At 37.1% G+C, this 18,659-nt stretch overlaps 1 protein-coding gene across 6 annotated transcripts in view; it reads right to left on the bottom strand.

Annotated features, from left to right (window-relative positions):
• Positions 1 to 1,857: 1,857 nt before the first annotated feature.
• The window catches only part of MIA2 (MIA SH3 domain ER export factor 2), a 96,106-nt gene continuing 79,304 nt past the window's right edge, over positions 1,858 to 18,659 (bottom strand). For 3 of the 6 annotated variants that reach the window (XM_030813792.1, XM_030813795.1, XM_003263733.3), the window contains 6 exons: positions 17,900 to 18,028; positions 11,637 to 11,795; positions 7,683 to 7,805; positions 5,481 to 5,539; positions 4,279 to 4,513; positions 1,858 to 3,158 (listed from right to left, as the gene is read on the bottom strand). In XM_030813792.1, coding sequence (XP_030669652.1) covers positions 2,992 to 3,158; positions 4,279 to 4,513; positions 5,481 to 5,539; positions 7,683 to 7,805; positions 11,637 to 11,795; positions 17,900 to 18,028 — 872 coding nt within the window. In that variant the 3' untranslated portion in view covers positions 1,858 to 2,991. The remainder of the gene's footprint in view (positions 3,159 to 4,278; positions 4,514 to 5,480; positions 5,540 to 7,682; positions 7,806 to 11,636; positions 11,796 to 17,899; positions 18,029 to 18,659) is intronic. The other 3 variants (XM_030813807.1, XM_030813797.1, XM_030813802.1) reach the window with 1 other exon arrangement.

Here is an 18,659-nt window from a genome sequence, read left to right as displayed (position 1 = left end):
AGTTAGTAACAATATTTTATATATTTCAAAGTAATCACAAAAGAGGACTTGAAATGATACCATATGTACAGAAATGACAAATACTCAAGATGGTGGATACCCCCAAATACCCTGACTTGATCATTACACAGTCTATGCAAGTAACACTCACATGTACCTCACTAATACGTAAAATATTATGTGTCGATAAAAGAAAAAGAATCAGTGGAAGAGGATGGGGTGGGGTGAAGGGGGACTGGGGAGATATTGGTCAAAGGATACAAAATTTCAGTCATGCAGGAGGAATAAGTTCAAGAGATCTACTGTACAACTTGAAGACCCTAATAGCAATATCTTAATACTTGAAAAATCACTAAAAAGATTAAATTTGAAATATTCTCAATATAAAAAATGAGTATCCAAGGTAAAATATATGTTAACTAGCTCAACTTAGCCATTCTACAAGCATACATACTTCAAAATATCTTTCTGTGTACAACATATACACTTCTATTCAATTTAAATAACCTTAAAAATGTAATTTAAAAACACAGTATAACAACTATTTATATAGCATTAATAAGTAAAATAGACGTGATTTAAAATATATGGGAAGAAGTACAGTTATAGGCAAATACTAAGCCATTTTACATAAGAGACTTGAGCATCCATGGATTTTGGTATCTGTGGAGGTCCTGGAACCAATCCCCCACAGATACCAAAGAGATGACTATACTCCAAATTCTGACCTACAATTTCATACCCTGATAAACTAACACCAATAAAAGGAAGAAGGGGTATTGAGATTTTCAGACATCAAAGGATTCACATTTTATATTCCATATACCCTTTTTTAGGATTTTACTTGAGAGTGAACTCCAACAAAACCAAAGACAAAATAAATAAAATAGAATAAAGAAATAAAAACACCAAGATAGATGATTCACATGGAACAGAGAAGCAATCCCAAGAAATTAGTAAAAAGGCAGGCTCTGTTCACAGGTCAAGAGAGCAACCAGTATGGTTTGCAGCAGGCCTCCATGATGAAAGTATTCAACCAAAAAAAAAAAAAAAGCCAAAAACAATATTGAAGAGAACTTTTTTTAAATCAGGATATAATAAAGGTTAATTTGAGGAGACAAAAAAGAAGAAGAAAATTCATCAGAACAGTAAGAAGGGGAAATTGTACACCTGGCCTAAGTATAAAGCAAACTAAATGTATCATTAGCCTATTACTGCCAAATGAGGGAAAAATAAAATAAAAGGTAAGAAAAAATCGGTCATTTGACTTTGATGTTTAAGAACATTCCCCTCTGAGTGACTCAGGAATTACGACACTGGATTTACTGAGAAAGAAATATAAACTGGCCGGGCGCGATGGCTCACGCCTGTAATCCCAGCACTTTGGGAGAACGAGGCAGGCAGATCCTGAGGTCAGGAGATTGAGACCATCCTGGCTAACATGGTGAAACCCTGTCTCTACTAAAAATACAAAAAAAATTCACCAGATGTGGTGGCGGGCGCCTGTAGTCCCAGCTACTTGGGAGGCTGCGGTGAGGTTTCTAGCTCCCTGCCTCAGAGATGGAACCTTCTTGCTGCATACTCCTGCCAGGTGGAAGGGGTGAACAAGCTCCCTTGAGCCTCTTTTATAAGGGCACAAATCCCATTCATGAAGTTTCCACCCCCATAACTTAACCACCTCCCAAAAGGCTACTTCCTAATACATCACCTTGGGGGTTAGTATTTCAACATAAGAACTTTGGGGAACACATTCAGACCACGGCAAGCACTAAATGTAATTACATTTTCACAGTCTTCATTTTACTTAATATTTTAACCAAGCATTCATTTCATTTCAAGTATTTCTTTTTAGCCTTTTTTTTTTTTTTTGAGGTGAGGGTTAGAATACAAAGGGAGCAAAAATACTTCACAAGATCAGTGTTCCAAACAACACCTGGGGAAATGCTGGCGTGAAGTGTTCCAGTCACAAATGTATCACTGCTTTATTCAAGAATATTTAATCTTCTATCTTTTGGCATTGAAAAAAAAGTCTAATACTAAAACAACCAACTGGGCAACATAAGTATTGTGATGTTTATTAGTTATGCTTCACTGCCTTTCCTTCCATAATCATATTAATGTGCAAGAAGCTTAACATGACCTACAAATCTGATTTAGGGAAACACTAAAGATATTGAGTCCAAAGCTCAAAATGATGACACATCATTCACTACAGTTATCCTGTAGTAAATCTCAATATTCTCCACAGAAGATAGTAAACACCTTACAAAAGAAGAGGCGGGAAAAAAAAGCAATAAGGAAACCATGCAAGAAACTCAGTGAATAAGAAGATCAAAATTCTACAATTCACCATTAGATAATATCCTGGTGTTCTTCAAAATATAATCAATTTTGACTTTTAAAAGTGTATTAATTTGTTGCTTTGGGCCACTCATGTCCATTTACAAGAAAGAAAACCCATTTGTCATAACATGATTGAACACAAAAGACCCACATAAGTTTGAGTCTTGCACCTCAAAGTTATTGGTAAAAGGAAAAAAGTTAATTAATTGAGCCATAGTTATAGAAAAACTAGCTTGTTTTATTATTATCAATGCCAAACAAATCTTTAAATCAACTGAAATTTATTTAAGCATAAAGTTACTTTCACATTTGTCTACAACCACAGTAAATACAGTTCTTGGCATAAAGACACAGATTTCAGAATTTAAAGCCTCCCCATCTGCAAGATTACATATATAAAACTCCCACTATTGTTTATATAATAGTGAATTAATCAAATTGAAACAGTTATACCATCTAAAATAAAATTGAAATAATTTAGTCGTAAGATTCATATTTAAATCATCTTTATTTACAAAATACTATCCTGAGAATTATAATTCCATTAAGCTTCAATTTGAGCAAAAGTGTAATCACTTAAGTAACAGCAGTTACTTAAACTGAAAATGAGATCAGTCAAAATTACTTTTGAAGAGGGCAAAAATATTGTCAGGTTTCTTGCTGTCGTTCTGGATGTTCAGTAGCAGGCTCATTTGAAGGTGGAATCAAACCTGAAGGGAACTCACTCCTACCTTCAGAATGTGGGGGTGGGGGGAAAAATCCAGGTCTTGGGGGAAGGTAAGGAGGAAAACCCCTTGGTGGATAGACATTTCTCACTGTTCAAAGAGATTGGTAAAAGACATTTTTTAACTTTAAGAACCTATACTGTGCCCTAATAAATCATTAAGTTTATAACTTCCATTACCTATTCTGTTATTTGAGAATTGACACTAGATAATTACTTGATCTAACAAATTAATTTTTACATTGAGAAAAATAAACCTCTTCAAATTCAGATGACTAAAGGAAATATCATTAATTTTTAATGTAATTTTTGTCCTATCTTAACAACTGTTTTTTAAAAAAGAGGAATTATTTCAAAATATGTAAAACTTACTGTAAAAATAACATTTTTTTATTTCATTATCAAAGTCCTTCTCAAAAAACATTTTCATGTAATACAATTTTCAACAAACTTAAAACTCATTATCAGTGATTCCCAATTCTAATTTGATATTATAGTAAAACATTTCCAGTAATATCAAAGGCCACCTTAAAATTCCCCCAAACAAAATTCATTTTAATTCACCTTTAACTTTAAAAAGAGAAGAGAAGCAAGGGAAGGAAAGACTATATGAGACATTCATAGGCATAGCCTAGTATTTGGTAACCACAAATTTATTCTGCAGAACCCTATAGTTCAAAACAGTGAAGTATGAATATAAAAGCAACATATTATTCCCTTTTTCTTATGTGAAGCTTTAAAAGAATTCAATAAATCCAAAAATTAGGTCAAACATAATATACTTTAAGTTTTAAATAAGTAGGACTACATCAGAACTACTTATGAAAAAGACTTTAAAAAATATCTTAGCCAGTAATTTTAATGCTAGAATATAAGTTTTAACTATTTTCACTAACTGCCAGAATAACCAGTTGCTACCAAATAAGGTACAGATAATTTCAGTTTTATCGTAAGACCTGCAAAAATCAATTATTTTCTTGACTACCAAAATACAGAAATAATTCTATATTATTAGGATGAATCAAGCTGAAACCTCATTACAGTCCACTTACGGCTGGCTGCCTTCCCAATTCGGAAAAGTAATGGTACACTCACAGAATGCTAGAAAAATTTTTCCTCCACTGTGTTACTACATTAACAGATAGTAAAATTAAATCTCTCATTAATAAAACACATATTGAGCTTTAAAAAAAAAGTTTAAAAAAGCATACTTGCAAATGGAGCATGTGGTGGACCTGGGAAATCCCTTGGTGGAAAATAATCTCGAGAAGCTCCAAACATGGCTCCTGGAGGAGGTGGGGGGAAAGGAGGTCCTCTTCTCAAGAATGGGCCTCTTGTATCCACTGGAAACAATGGACCTCTGATTGGAGCAAGAGGTGGAGGAACAAAGCCAGGGCCAGTGGCTTCATTTTCAGCAGGGAGAGATGAATCAGGCACATTTAAATTCTACAACAAATTGACATATGGCAGTCACTAAAACAGCAAATTTGCAATTGTTTTCCTGAAAATCTCAGCTTAGAAGAAATCATCTAGACAGAAAGCATTCCATGATAGTCTTAGAAAGCTCTAGAGAAAGATTCAAACAGCTTTCCACATTAATGTATCAGCTGTCACATTTTAGTTATCATAAATATTTTATTAAGTCAACAGAAAACAGCTTTAACCAACAAAATAATAGTTTGGCTAAAGATAAAACAGAAATATAACCCAAGAGCACTAAAATATATACTATTTTATCAAATATACACTGGAAAAAAAGAAAAAGCAAGATGTCTATGTTTATATTTTCCAAAAATCAGTATCTTAATAAACAAAAATATACTTTAAAATATTCAAATAAAAATCCAAGGGGGGGGGAACTAAAATCTTGTTTAACTACTAAACTAATTCAAACTCCTAGTCTGCAAATTGTATTTTATCACCATAGGTTACCATCTACAAAAGAAACAGCTTTCATGCTAAGTAGAAAGTATATTAATCAAAACGAGAAAATCAGCTTTATATCAAAACCTAGATTATTAGCTCTATTTCTATTCTAGTACCATGAGATTAGAAGACTCAGGCCAGGCACGGTGGCTCAGCATCAGGCGCAGTAGCTCACACCTGTAATCCCAGCACTTTGGGAGGCCAAGGCGAGCGGATCATCTGAGGTCAGGAGTTCAAGACCAGCCTGGCCAACATGGTGAAACTCCATCTCTACTAAATATACAAAAATTAGTTGGGTGTGGTGGCACATGCCTGTAGTCCCAGCTACTCAGGAGGCTGAGGCAGGAGAATTGCTTGAACTCGGGCTGCAGTGAACCGAGATAGCGCCACTGCACTCCAGCCTGGGCAACAATAGTGAAACTCCATTTCAAAAAAAAAAAGAAGGCTTCTGAATACATGGATACAATTCCGCTCTTTCAATACTTACACCAAGATCATCTTTGCTATCATTTCTACTGGGTTCCATTTCTGAAGGCATTGACCCATCTAGACATAAAAGTTAAACCATGAAAAGTACATGATTTATCAGTTTATTCCTAGAGTATTTCCAGATCACAAAATTGGTATTTTCCCACTCCCCTTATTGGCACATAAACCAGTTGGAAAACAATATCCTATACTGCGGCCACAAGAACAGCTTGAGGTCCCTAGAAATTCTGGCAGACTCAGAGTTCTATGATGGCACGTGGCAGTGATTTCTCTGGCTAGTTCCTAAGCAATCCTGCTGGAGCAGCATGCTAAGAAGACATGTGGGAGGAAGCATCTCCCTCCTTCCTTCTTTTCCTCCTCCCTCCTTTTATGTTTCCCTCCTATCGTCTTCTCCTTCCTCCCCTTCTTCCTTCCATCCTTATTGCTCCATTAAGTAAGAGAGACTAGCTACTGGAATTTAGCTACTGTTCCTAAATAAATGTTCCCGAACTTTGTTATCATCAAGAAATGCAATCCTCTCTGACCACAACTACCTACCTCTCCTCTTGTAGCTTTCTCATTTATTCTCACTACATCTGTCCTTGGAAGTCACTGATGCTTCTGACCACTGAGTTTCCTCCCTCACTTCCTTCCCCAATTAACTAGACTCCAAAGTCCACGACTTCAGCCAGTTATAAATGTCCTTGTCTTACTGGTCATTTTTCACTTGTGCTTGACAACATTCAACTACAAACAGTAGCACTTAAAAATTATTATGCCATATTAGGTATTGGTCAACCAGTATTAAAAAATGGAAACACAAAAATTTTTAAATAGCATAGAAATGGATGTTTAATCACACATTACTTTCATTCCATTAAACCTGATTTAATGGGGGGAAAACAATTTCTAAAGCCAAACAGAAAGAATTAATTATAATTGTGTAAGACCTTGGGACTGCTTTCTTTGCTTGTTATTTTTACAGTCTGATTTTTGGCCAGACGCAGTGGCTCATGCCTCTAATCCCAGCACCCTGGAAGGCCAAAGAGGGTGGATTACTTGAGGTCAGGAGTTTGAGACCAGCCTGGCCAACATGGTGAAACCCCATCTCTACTAAAAATACAAAAATTAGCTGGGCATGGTGGTGGGTGCCTGTAGTCCCAGCTACTCAGGAGGCTGACGCAAGAGAATCTCTTGAACCCAGGAGGCGAAGGTTGCAGTGGAGCCGAGATGGAGCCACTGCACTCTAGCCTGGGCGACAGAGACTCTGTCTCAAAAATAATAATTAAAAAAAAAATAAAATAAAATACTGATTTTCCAGGCCGAGCAAGGTGTCTCACGCCTGTAATCCCAGCACTTTGGGAGACCAAGGCAGGTGGATTGCTTGAGCCCAGGAGTTCAAGACCAGCCTCAACAACATGTCGAAAACCTCATCTTTACAAAAAATTAGCCATGCATGGTGGTGCACACCTGTAGTCCCAGCTATACTATAAAGTTTACTATGTCAGAAAATCAATATTATTTTTAAAATTATATATTTAACATTATATATTTATATATATACACACATATATATTTAATAATATATAAATATATGTCCTTTCCTGAGGAAACCTTTTACCAACACATTTAAATCTTGACTTTAAAAAAGTTTTTATTTTCTTAATGTTGTGTACTTCTGGTTGATATACTGCATACATCTATTTCTCAACTTTAATGGGTTGCTATGAGGTAGTTTAAGTAAAAGAGAGCCTGACAAATAGTAGATTGCTCAGTACATGTTAGCTATATCTAAGCATGAAATGTTTAAATAATATAACTGATTACCATATCAACAGAGCATGCATCTAAATTGTTTTCTGGTGGGTTTTTATGTACCCATTCACATTTGCCTGGCTTATTTCCCTGATTACTAAACAGGACACATGCAAGTGGACTAGAAAAATTAGAAAATTAGTCACAGAACAGAGTAAAATTTATCATCATAGGTATATGGAGTAAACCTATTTCCATGGTGCTCAAACCAACCCACCAACGTATATTTGGATGCCATGTCTGTGTACAATATAACAAGAAACATAAAACCAGGACATTTTCAGGAAAGAGATTTTGGCCTTAGGAACTACTAGAGATAGCAATTATATTCGTCTTTATTCTAACTTCCAGTTCTTTAGTGTGCCACCAAAATTTTTAAAGAAGAAAAGCACAAAGTACTTCTTACCCATTTTATCCAAAGAAGGCATATTAAAACTTCTGAGTTCTGCTGGTCCAGACAGTCTACCAGAATTAGAACAAAATCTGTCTTGCCTTTGTGGAGGAAGGGCTGAATCAGGATATGATTGTCCTAGAAAATAAGTTTTTAAAAAGTCTTCATTAATGTAAATATAAATCAAGTTTACTTAAGTTTAACGTATTGAACTTAAGACTGTTGACCTGTATTCTAACACTTAAACTCATCATCTTCTTGGTTGACAACAGTAGACAATTTCAGAAGAATTGCATATTTTACTATAGGCAATAACTTTTATAGTAAACACAGGCATAATCTGCTACTTTGGATTTTGAAAGTTTCAATTACTATGTGTAAATTAGAATATGTGAAAACAGATTTTAGCTTTATATATATGTAAATTAACTTTCCATTTTAATAATGCATGTAAGTAAATACATCAATATATCAAAAAAGACCCAGGAAACAGCTACCAAAATAAGGAAAAAGTAAAGAGAAAAAACGTAAGCACAGCAAGAAATTTACCAGAACAGGTGATAATTTGTCATCAAAGCAGAAAGAGTATCATTCAGAGGTCATCACTGTCAAACTTTTAGTAATACTGACATTTTGGAATTTAGTATCTAATCCAAACCAAATGGAAAGAGATGGGTATGGTGGCTCACACCTGTAATCCCAGCACTTTGAGAGGCCGAAGCGGGTGGATCACCTAAGGTCGGGAGTTCAAGACCAGCCTGGCCAACATGGTGAAACCCTGTCTCTATTAAAAATATAAAAATTAGCCAGGCATGGTGGTGCACATCTGTAATCCCAGCTACTCGGGAGGCTGAGGCAGGAGAATCACCTGAACCCGGTGGGGCAGAGGTTGCAGTGAGCCAAGATCATGCCACTGCACTCCAACCGGTGTGACAGAGCAAGACTCCATCTCAAAATAAATAAATGAATAAATGAAAATAACTAAAAAACAAACTAAATGGAAAGCTCTGACTCAACAGATGAGTACCACTGCTGAAATGAAGAACATCTGGAGAGACACAAATTTGGACACCAACTATCTCAAGTGCTTCTACAGCCGCCCTCCTTTGTCCCCAGGGGTGATTTATGATGACAATATGGTATGAGGTTGATGCAAAAGTAATTGTGGTTTAATAATTCCTGGGTCCTTGTGGAACTCATCACTCTTGAAAAAGTATAGGTAGTTTCTCATTCTTGAAAGGTGATGGCAGACTGCTAGATTAGGTATGCGTGTGTCCAACGCCAAAAATAAGGAGAACATCAAAGAAGGTGAATTGTGTAACTTTCCCCTATCCTATTACAGATATACATGAACAACCCCAAATTGCCTCTAACTGACTTTATACAATCAGTGTTGGATATATCACTCCTCAACTGACTCTGCCACAGGGGACCTTATTGACACATCATCTCTCCTACACAAAACCAAAGAAACCACCTGGCATCAACCAGAGTCAATAAAAAGAATGATATTTAATGAGCTCCCAATGCTCGGGAGATGTGACTGAGGAGAGAAAGATCCAGATAGTTTGAAGGCTCATTTACACACCCTTTCAAAATCCTAGGGAGGAGCTGTTTCAAAGGGTTTGAGTTCCCCTAATGAAAGAAAAGGTCAATACCAATCACCGAGATCTAAACTCAGTTTCCCTTTCTACTTCAAACACAAGACTAATTAAATGGTGCAGCTGGACGAGGGGATGAAAGGAAACCTGAACACCAAGTCTTTTTTAATCGGGTCTCAAGATACTACATCACTATTTTGCTTCTAAATTATATCCCCACTCTTCAAGGAGAACTACAAACCACCGCTCGAGGAAATAAGAGAGGACACAAATAAAAGAAGAAACATTCCATGCTCATGGATATGAAGAATCAATATCGTGAAAATGGCCATACTACCCAAAGTAATTTATAGATTCAATGCTATTCCCATCAAGCTACCATTGACTTTCTTCAAAGAATTAGAAAAAACTACTTTAAATTTCATATAGAAGCAAAAAAGAGCCCATATATCCAAGACAATCCTAAGCAAAAAATACAAAGCTGGAGACATCACGCCACCTGACTTCAAGCTATACTACAAGGCTACAGTAGCCAAAACAGCATGGTACTGGTACAAAACAGACATATAGAACAATGGAACAAAACAGAGGCCTCAGAAATAACACCACACATCTACAACCATCTGATCTTTGACAAATCTGACAAAATCAACCAATGGGGAAAGGATTCCCTATTTAATAAATTGCATTGGGAAAAATAGCTAGCCTTACGCAGAGAACTGAAACTGGACCCCCTCCCTACACCTTATACAAAAATAAACTCAAGATGGATTAAGGATTTAAACGTAAGAACTACAACCATAAAAACCCTACAAGAAAACCTAGGCAATACCATTCAGGACACAGGCATAGGCAAAGACTTCACAACTAAAACAAAAAAAACAATGGCAACAAAAGCAAAAATTGACAAATGAGATATAATTAAACTGAAGAGCTTCTGCACAGCAAAAGAAACTACCATCAAAGTGAACAGGCAACCTACAGAATGGGAGAAAATTTTTGCAATCTATCCATCTGACAAAGGGCTAATATCCACAATCTATAAGCAACTTAAATTTACAAGAAAAAAACAAACAACTCCATCAAAAAGTGGGCAAAGGATATGAACAGACACTTCTCAAAAGAAGACATTTATGCAGCCAACGAACATATGAAAAAAAGCTCATCATCACTGGTCATTAGAGAAATACAAATCAAAACCACAATGAGATACCATCTCACGCCAGTCAGAATGGTGATCACTAAAAAGTCAGGAAACAACAGATGCCGGAGAGGATATGGAGAAATAGGAACGCTTTACACCATTGGTGGGAGCGTAAGTTAGTTCAACCATTGTGGAAGACTGTGCGGCGATTCCTCAAGCATCTAGAACTAGAAATACCATTTGACCCAGCCATCTCATTACTGGGTATATACCCAAAGGATTATAAATCGTTCTACTATAAAGACACATGCACACGTATATTTATTGCGGCACTGTTCATGATAGTAAAGACTTGGAACCAACCCAAATGCCCATCAATGTCAGACTGGATAAAGAAAATGTGGCACATACACACCATGGAATACTAGGCAGCCATAAAAAAGAATGAGTTCACGTCCTTTGCAGGGAAATGGATGAAGCTGGAAACCATCATTCTCAGCAAACTAACACAAGAACAGAAAACCAAACACCGCATGTTCTCACTCATAAGTGGGAGTTGAATAATGAGAACATATGGGCACAGGGAGGGGAACATCATACACCAGGGCCTGTCTGGGGGTGGGGGGCCAGGGGAGGGATAGCATTAGGAGAAACACCTAATGTAGATGATGCAGCTGTTGAACGGCAGTTATTATCTTATTTCCAGATATTCTGCTGTGACTCTTCTGGTAAATATATTTATTTTGGTGAGATAAAATGGTCAGTGAAAAAAGACAATTACAAAAGAGGGTGAATGGTACAACTGCAATGAGTGATTAAAAGAATTTGAACAGCTATGTGTATAAGTGTATGCCCAAAAAAATCTCTAAAAGATATATACCTACAACTAAATTCTGGGAAGGACACGCTAAGGTGACAAAAGGGATTTTTCACTTCTTTACACATTTCTGTGTTGTTTGGATTTTCTAAAGTAAACATGCATTATTACCTCTATAAGCAACAAAAACAATAAAAACATTCCATTTAGGGAGAAAACAGCTTTCTATAATATGAACAATTATCTCAAATCATTCTGTTTAGATTATTTATCATTGTTGTTTTCAAAAATGTACGATGATTTTTCTTAAGAGAGAACAAACATATACTCCTCTCTTCTCCCATTCCTGGGTATCCCACATCCCAACTGCCTTTCAAAGAGAAATAATAACTATTGTCTTCACATACCTGGTGGAGGAAACATCATCCTACGGTCCTGTTCCCATGGAGGTGACAGAGACCCAGTGTCAGAGGGAGCCCTATGAGGATCGGTTAACCTGTCACAGCTTGATTCTCCTCTTTCACTGGTAATCTGATGGTCCAGAGGATTCCCTGGGCCTCGTGAGCCTAATTAAAGAAAAAAACATACAAATCTGTTTCATCTTAAAAAGTCTTATATACTTGTTTTACATATAAAATCAGTGGTTAAATCATAAATTATAAATACAAAGTCTGAAAAATAACAGTGTAGAAAGTAAATTGCTTTGATTCCTATGCTTGATGTAACAGGATAATTATAAAGTAATTATAAGAACTGATTAAATAAAAAATATAATATAAAATAAATATAAAATATGTAAAATAAATATAAAATATAATAAATGATTAAATAAAAATATAAATGATTTTGTTGCTTAAACTAATACATCAGTAGTCCAAATGAGCATGATTCCTTTAAAACAGTCATCTTAGCAGTTCTATATCTATTCTAGTAATTTTGCTACTGAAGTATTTTTCAGAAAAACTCTTTTGGAAATGCACTCAGATTAACTTAAGAGCCACATAAAAAAACTGCATCTCAACGTTAAAACATGACTCTCTACTTCTGCCCAAATTCACTGAATAGTGTTAGGAGTCAATGAGAAGATAAAAAAGATAAATACTTCGGCCCCAAAATGATTTTAAATAGCCTGATTTAAAACATTATGTACAACAGATAAACTGGCACTAAATGGCTTTTAGTAATTTCTAAATATCAAATTCACATTCAAAAGAAGAATTTGTAAGTTCTGAAGACAAGTCTAAAACGATAGTTTCGAAAACAACAGCACTGTTGAAATAATCACTTTAAATGAGCTAACATTCATTTGGATAAGAAAATCTGGTATGTTTACATTTACAAAGGGGAGTAATTTTAAGGTTTCCTTCTTACGACCACAGAAAAGATAGTACCTTAATTAAAAACCCATATACAGGGCTGGGCGCAGTGGCCCACGCCTGTAATCCCAGCACTTTGGGAGGCTGAGGAGGGTGGATCACCTGAGATCCGGAATTTGAGACAAGCCTGGCCAACATGGTGAAACCCTGTCTCTACTAAAAGTGTAAAAGTTAGCCAGGCATGGTGGCAGGTGCCTGTAATCCCAGCAACTAGGGAGGCTGAGGCAGAAGAATGGCTTGAACTCAAGAGGAGGAGGTTGCAGTGAGCCAAGATCGTGACACTGCACTGCAGCCTGGGTGACAGAGTGAGACCCCATCTCAACAAAAAACAAAACCCATATTCAATTAAAATGGAAAAGACAAATATAAAAAAATTTTGGCCAGGCGCGGTGGCTCACGCCTGTAATCCCAGCACTTTGGGAGGTCAAGGCAGGCGGATCACAAGGTCAGGAGATCGAGACCATCCTGGCTAACAGGGTGAAACCCCATCTCTACTAAAAATACAAAAAATTAGCCAGGCATGGTGGCAGGTGCCTGTAGTCCCAGCTACTCAGGAGGCTGAGGCAGGAGAATGGCTTGAACTCAGGAGGAGGAGGTTGCAGTGAGCCAAGATCACGCCACTGCACACCAGTCTGGGGGAAAGAGTGAGACTCCATCTCAAAAAAAAAATTAACATTCAATAAAATATATTAATACCTCATGTATCTGTCATTGGGAGGGAAAAGGGGGTCTTCTCAAAATTACATTGTTCAGAAAACAAAAGCTTATTATTCTCAAGGAATAGCTTAAAAATAATTTTTTTTTGAGACAAGGTCTCACTCACTCTGTTACCCAGACTGGAGTGCAGTGGTGCGATTCTCAGCTCACTGCAACCTCCGCCTCCTAGGCTCAAGCAATTCTCCCACCTCAGCCTTACAAGTAGCTGGGACAACAGGCATGTGCCACCACACTTCGTTAATTGTTGTATTTTTTGTAGATACAGGGTTTTGCCATGTTGCCCGGGCTGGTCTTGAACTCCTGGACTCAAACAATCCCACCACCTTGACCTCCCAAAGTACTAGGATTATAGGTGTAAGCCACTGCACCCAGTGAACAATTTTTTTTCCATAGAAGCCTAACTAAAATAGCCAGGCGTGATGGCTCATGCCTGTAATCCCAGCACTCTGGGAGGCCGAGGTGGGCGGATCCTGAGGTAAGGAGTTCGAAACCAGCCTGGCCAACACGGTGAAACCCCATCTCTACTGAAAATACAAAAATTAGCTGGGTATAGTGGCACATGCCTGTAATCCCAGCTACTCGGGAAGCTAAGGAAGAAGAATCGTTTGAACCTGAGAGGAAGGGGTTGCAGTGAACCAAGATCGTGCCACTGCACTCCAGCCTGGGCAACACAGTGAGACTGTATCTCAAAAAAAAAATATAAAAAAAAAGAAGTCTAACAAAAATGCTTACTCTATTTCAGTACCTCCTTTAAGAGAACAAACCAAAATTAATTTTAACTTTTCTTGGTAATTTGTACAAATCAGCATAAGCATTCACATTTAATATATAGTAATCTTTAAAACAAATTTTCCATTTACTCCCTTTAGTAGAATCAGATCAACTGGCTTTTACATCAGGAGGTAACTATCATTTTTCCTTATGAGTATACATTCTATTAAATTCTATTAAATTCCCCAAATCTTTCCTTCTTGCTTCTTCATCCTAATAATTAGCTCATTAGAAGAAGAAGGCTGGGAAAGCAGAAAATGTGCAAGTCGTCACTTAGGCTGAGTTCATCTGGAATGAAGCACAGAGATTTAAAGGAGACATTCAAAGGCTTTCCTTCCTGATTGCCTACTTCCAGAAGACCAAAGCTACAGGCCAACTGACTACCCAGTGAATATTACAAACCTAAAAATTCTAATGGTTAAAGTTTTCTATTCGAATCCAGTTACATACAATTTAAGAAGAAATTGTTTTACTTGTACTCAATATCATTCAGATAAACCAGTCATCCAAACTTCAAATTAAAAAGATAATAAAAGTAAGGAAAAACAACGGGTACTCTCCAACCTCCTCTGGTGTATCATGGAAACTTTTAGTTGGGATCAACTCTGTAAGACCCGATGACAACTTACCTAGAACTTCTGTAGCTTTTTAAACAAATAGTAAAACACCCTTGCAGATATTCTAAACACACTGTATCTTTAAATTAAATAGGAGAGGAAATAGAAGAGGAGAAATCAAATGTAAATTTTAATCATTCCAAATATTCAATTGACTATAAGCAATCCTTGACTTATGTAATTCAATTTCCAGTGACTCATATTTGCAGTTTAGCCAATTATACCCTTATTTCTAGGGCACTGTTTTTTCAGACTGCTAGCTCCTACTCATTTGTGATGTGTGAAGTTTAAAAAATAATGCTAATTAAGATTAAATTAATGAAATGGGATAAAACTGAATAGAAAGCATCAAAACTGTAATGGTAACTACTATTTCATGTAGCTGGTTTCAATTATATTTCAATCATATTTATGTTAGTGTACAATATGACATGATATAAAATACATTTCTTAGTGTAAGCCAAGGTAAAAAATAGAGGGGTGGGGTGGACTTAGAGAACTAAGTCATAAGCTTGCAGCAGACATGTCAATGTCAAAATCAGTCTCTTTCCTGAAGTGCTCAATGCAAAGCCTCCCTAAGGCTCTAAGTATCAGTCTATAGGGCAGTCCCTTTCCCTAGGAGCTTCCAGTTCAAAATCAACACAAGCAGAGGCTCTGTAGCGACCCCAGGCTGTGGCCCAATCTACTTGGGGGGACTGGGAGGTGGACAGGAACAGTTCTAAGTGAAGCAAAATGAGGGTGGAGAAAGAGGATACAAACAGGATATGGGCAAAGGGAGAATATCTCATGACCATACAGTAGTAAGTTGATTTTCTCATATTCTTTGAAGGCAATTCCAAAGGAAGAGTTCCAAAAATATTTGGAGTAATGGCAGCTTCAACTAACAAGTACATAGACTTCCTGAGATACTATTTAGATGAGTAATATCCATCTGAGTATATGAACTTTGATTTGTTGGATTTAATTTGGTGTTTTTATTTAGATTCATTACTTTATGTTCCTATCTCAAATTCAATCTGTTAAAATCACTGATACAAAGGGTGGGAATGTTTCACTGGTGAAGAATGCCATCAGCTCTTATAAAACGCATACTTGGAACTGAAAATGTAAGACTTTTGATTTTGAAATAAACAGGGCCCTATATCTTTGAATTTTGCCACAAATTAAGGGAAAACTTTAAAGGAACTTGTAAAAGAAAGTACGGTGAGAGATCAAAAAAGGAGAACTCCAGGTACGCAGGAGTTTTCAAAAGTACTAGGGCCTTTTGTAACACCAGGGTGATGCTGATGAGATAAATGTAGAATAGCTAATGATTAGGCCTGAGGTACCTACAGAAATTCTCAACAACATATAAGGGGGTGACAGCAGACAACTGTGGCTTGGTTTCCCAATGTATTTTTTTTTTTTTTTGAGACGGAGTCTCGCTCTGTTGCCAGGCTGGAGTGCAGTGGCACTATCTCGGCTCACTGCAATCTCCGCCCCCCGGGCGTTCAAGCAACTCTCCTGCTTCAGCCTCCCAAGTAGCTGGGACTACAGGCGCCCACCACCACACCCAGCTTATCTCTGTATTTTTAGTAGAGACAGGGTTTCACCATGTTGGCCAGGATGGTCTTGATCTCTTGACCTCATGATCTGCACCCCTCGGCCTCCCAAGATACTGGGATTATAGGCATGAGCCACCACGCCCGGCCCCCAGTGTATTAACAAATGATGTACACCACAGTAAAGGTTCCCATCAAAAATCTGCCTACAAGAGCACTACTGATTTCCTTGAGTCTATAAAAAGATTATTTCACTTTCTAATTTTCTACAATAAAAAGATCATGATACTAATGTAAATTTTTTTAATTCCAAATTCTAATGCTTCATCGAAATATAATTTTATGGTGTTTCACACTTGTAATCCCAGCACTTTGGGAGGCTGAGGCAGGTGGATCACCTAAGGTGAGGAGTTCGAGACCGGCCTGGCCAGCCAATGTGGCAAAACCGGTTTCTACTAAAAATACAAAAAAAATTAGGCAGGTGTGGTGGTGTGTGCCTGTAATCCCAGCTACTCAGGAGGCTAAGGCAGGAGAATCGTTTGAACCTGGGAGGCGGAGGTTGCAGTGAACCGAGATCACACCACTGTATCCCAGCCTGAGCAACAAGAGTGAAAATAGTCTCAAAAAAAAAAAAAAAAAAAATTACATATATATATACATACACATATATAATTTTATGCTATTGTTATAGCGGAAATTCTATATATAGAATAATATATTCTATTCTATTCTGGTGTGGTGGTGGGCGCCTGTAGTCCCAGCTACTTGGGAGGCTGAAGCAGGAGAGTTGCTTGAACGCCCGGGGGGCGGAGATTGCAGTGAGCCGAGATAGTGCCACTGCACTCCAGCCTGGCAACAGAGCGAGACTCCGTCTCAAAAAAAAAAAAAAAATACATTGGGAAACCAAGCCACAGTTGTCTGCTGTCACCCCCTTATATGTTGTTGAGAATTTCTGTATATAAATAACGGTTATACTGTTATTGTATTTCATGCAGTCTTATAAAATTTTATATTACATCATGTAATATTTAGCTTTTAAGAAGTCAAAAATATGGTTTAAAAAGATACGTATCAGGCCGGGCGTGGCGGCTCACGCCTGTAATCCCAGCACTTTGGGAGGCCAAGGAGGGTGGATCACGAGGTCAGGAGATCGAGACCATCCTGGCTAACACGGTGAAACCCCGTCTCTACTAAAAAGACGAAAAAAAATCAGCCGGGCGTGGTGGTGGGTGCCTGTAGTCCCAGCTACTCGGGAGGCTGAGGCAGGAGAATGGCATGAACCCGGGAGGCAGAGCCTGCAGTGAGCCGAGATAGCACCACTCTACTCCAGCCTGGCTGAAAGAGCGAGACTCCGTCTCAAAAAATAAAAATTAAAATTAAAAAGAAAAATAAATAAAAAATAAATTAAAAGATACACATCAAGTCCTTGATCAAAATGTTATCTAATATAGCATTGTTTCTAAGAGAAAAATACATCAAAATTAGATGTCATAGAGCTCCTTTTCCAAATAAAAGTTATTTACAGTAAGTGCAAGGAATGCCTGTATTTTCCAGATGTTTATTTTACAGATCATTTTTAAGGTAAGTTGAGATGAAAATATAAAGTAAGGAAGAAATCTAGAGTAATAAAGATGTTTAAACAATATACCTCTTCCTCCTCCCCCTGGAAGCAAAGGTGAGAGTCTGAGTGGACCCTCCAACAAAGTTGGAGGAGAGAGAAAAGCTCTTGTTTCAGATGCAGGCCAACCCAATGGTGAGGGACCATATGGGGAATGCTCTGGAATAATTAAAACAGCATATTTAAATTCATAGTTTCACTTAGCTACACTATACAGTCAGAATCCCATTTCAACAATTACCATCAGGTCATCCTATTGCCAATTTAAGTTTAATCTATGTCCTGAATGTATCCTTTGATTTTGCTAATACAGAACAGAATTAAATACAGACCCTGGTGTTTTCAATATTTGTCTATCAAATAGACACTTTAAGCAATAAAAACATTAACCAACTGGGAATAAAAAGATCATGATAAATAATCATTTATATTAAGCAAAGGATATTGGAGATGTATCTTGGAGTTATAGGAGCATAAAGTTAGATTTTTTTTTTGGTTTGTTTTTACTGGCAGTACGCACCCAGACATTTCAGCTGGTGAGGGTTGCAACATAGAAGTACTCAGTTTAAATCAGGGCCAAATAGGCTCTATTGGGCCACGAATTATTTAAATAATGCTCAGATTATGAAGAGGAGAAAAATGCATAAAATACTCTGAAGCAAGATCACAATTTACTTCTGATTCATTACCAGTAAAAAGTCAGTTTACAAATACTAATTTATCAAATAAATCACTTTATCTATAATCTATACAGCCAAGCCACCTACCACTTTACAAACTTCACCACTCT

This window comes from Nomascus leucogenys, chromosome 1a (assembly GCF_006542625.1).
Source record: "Nomascus leucogenys isolate Asia chromosome 1a, Asia_NLE_v1, whole genome shotgun sequence".
Classification (NCBI taxonomy): domain Eukaryota; kingdom Metazoa; phylum Chordata; class Mammalia; order Primates; family Hylobatidae; genus Nomascus; species Nomascus leucogenys.
This window is presented reverse-complemented; position numbering and strand designations above follow the sequence as displayed.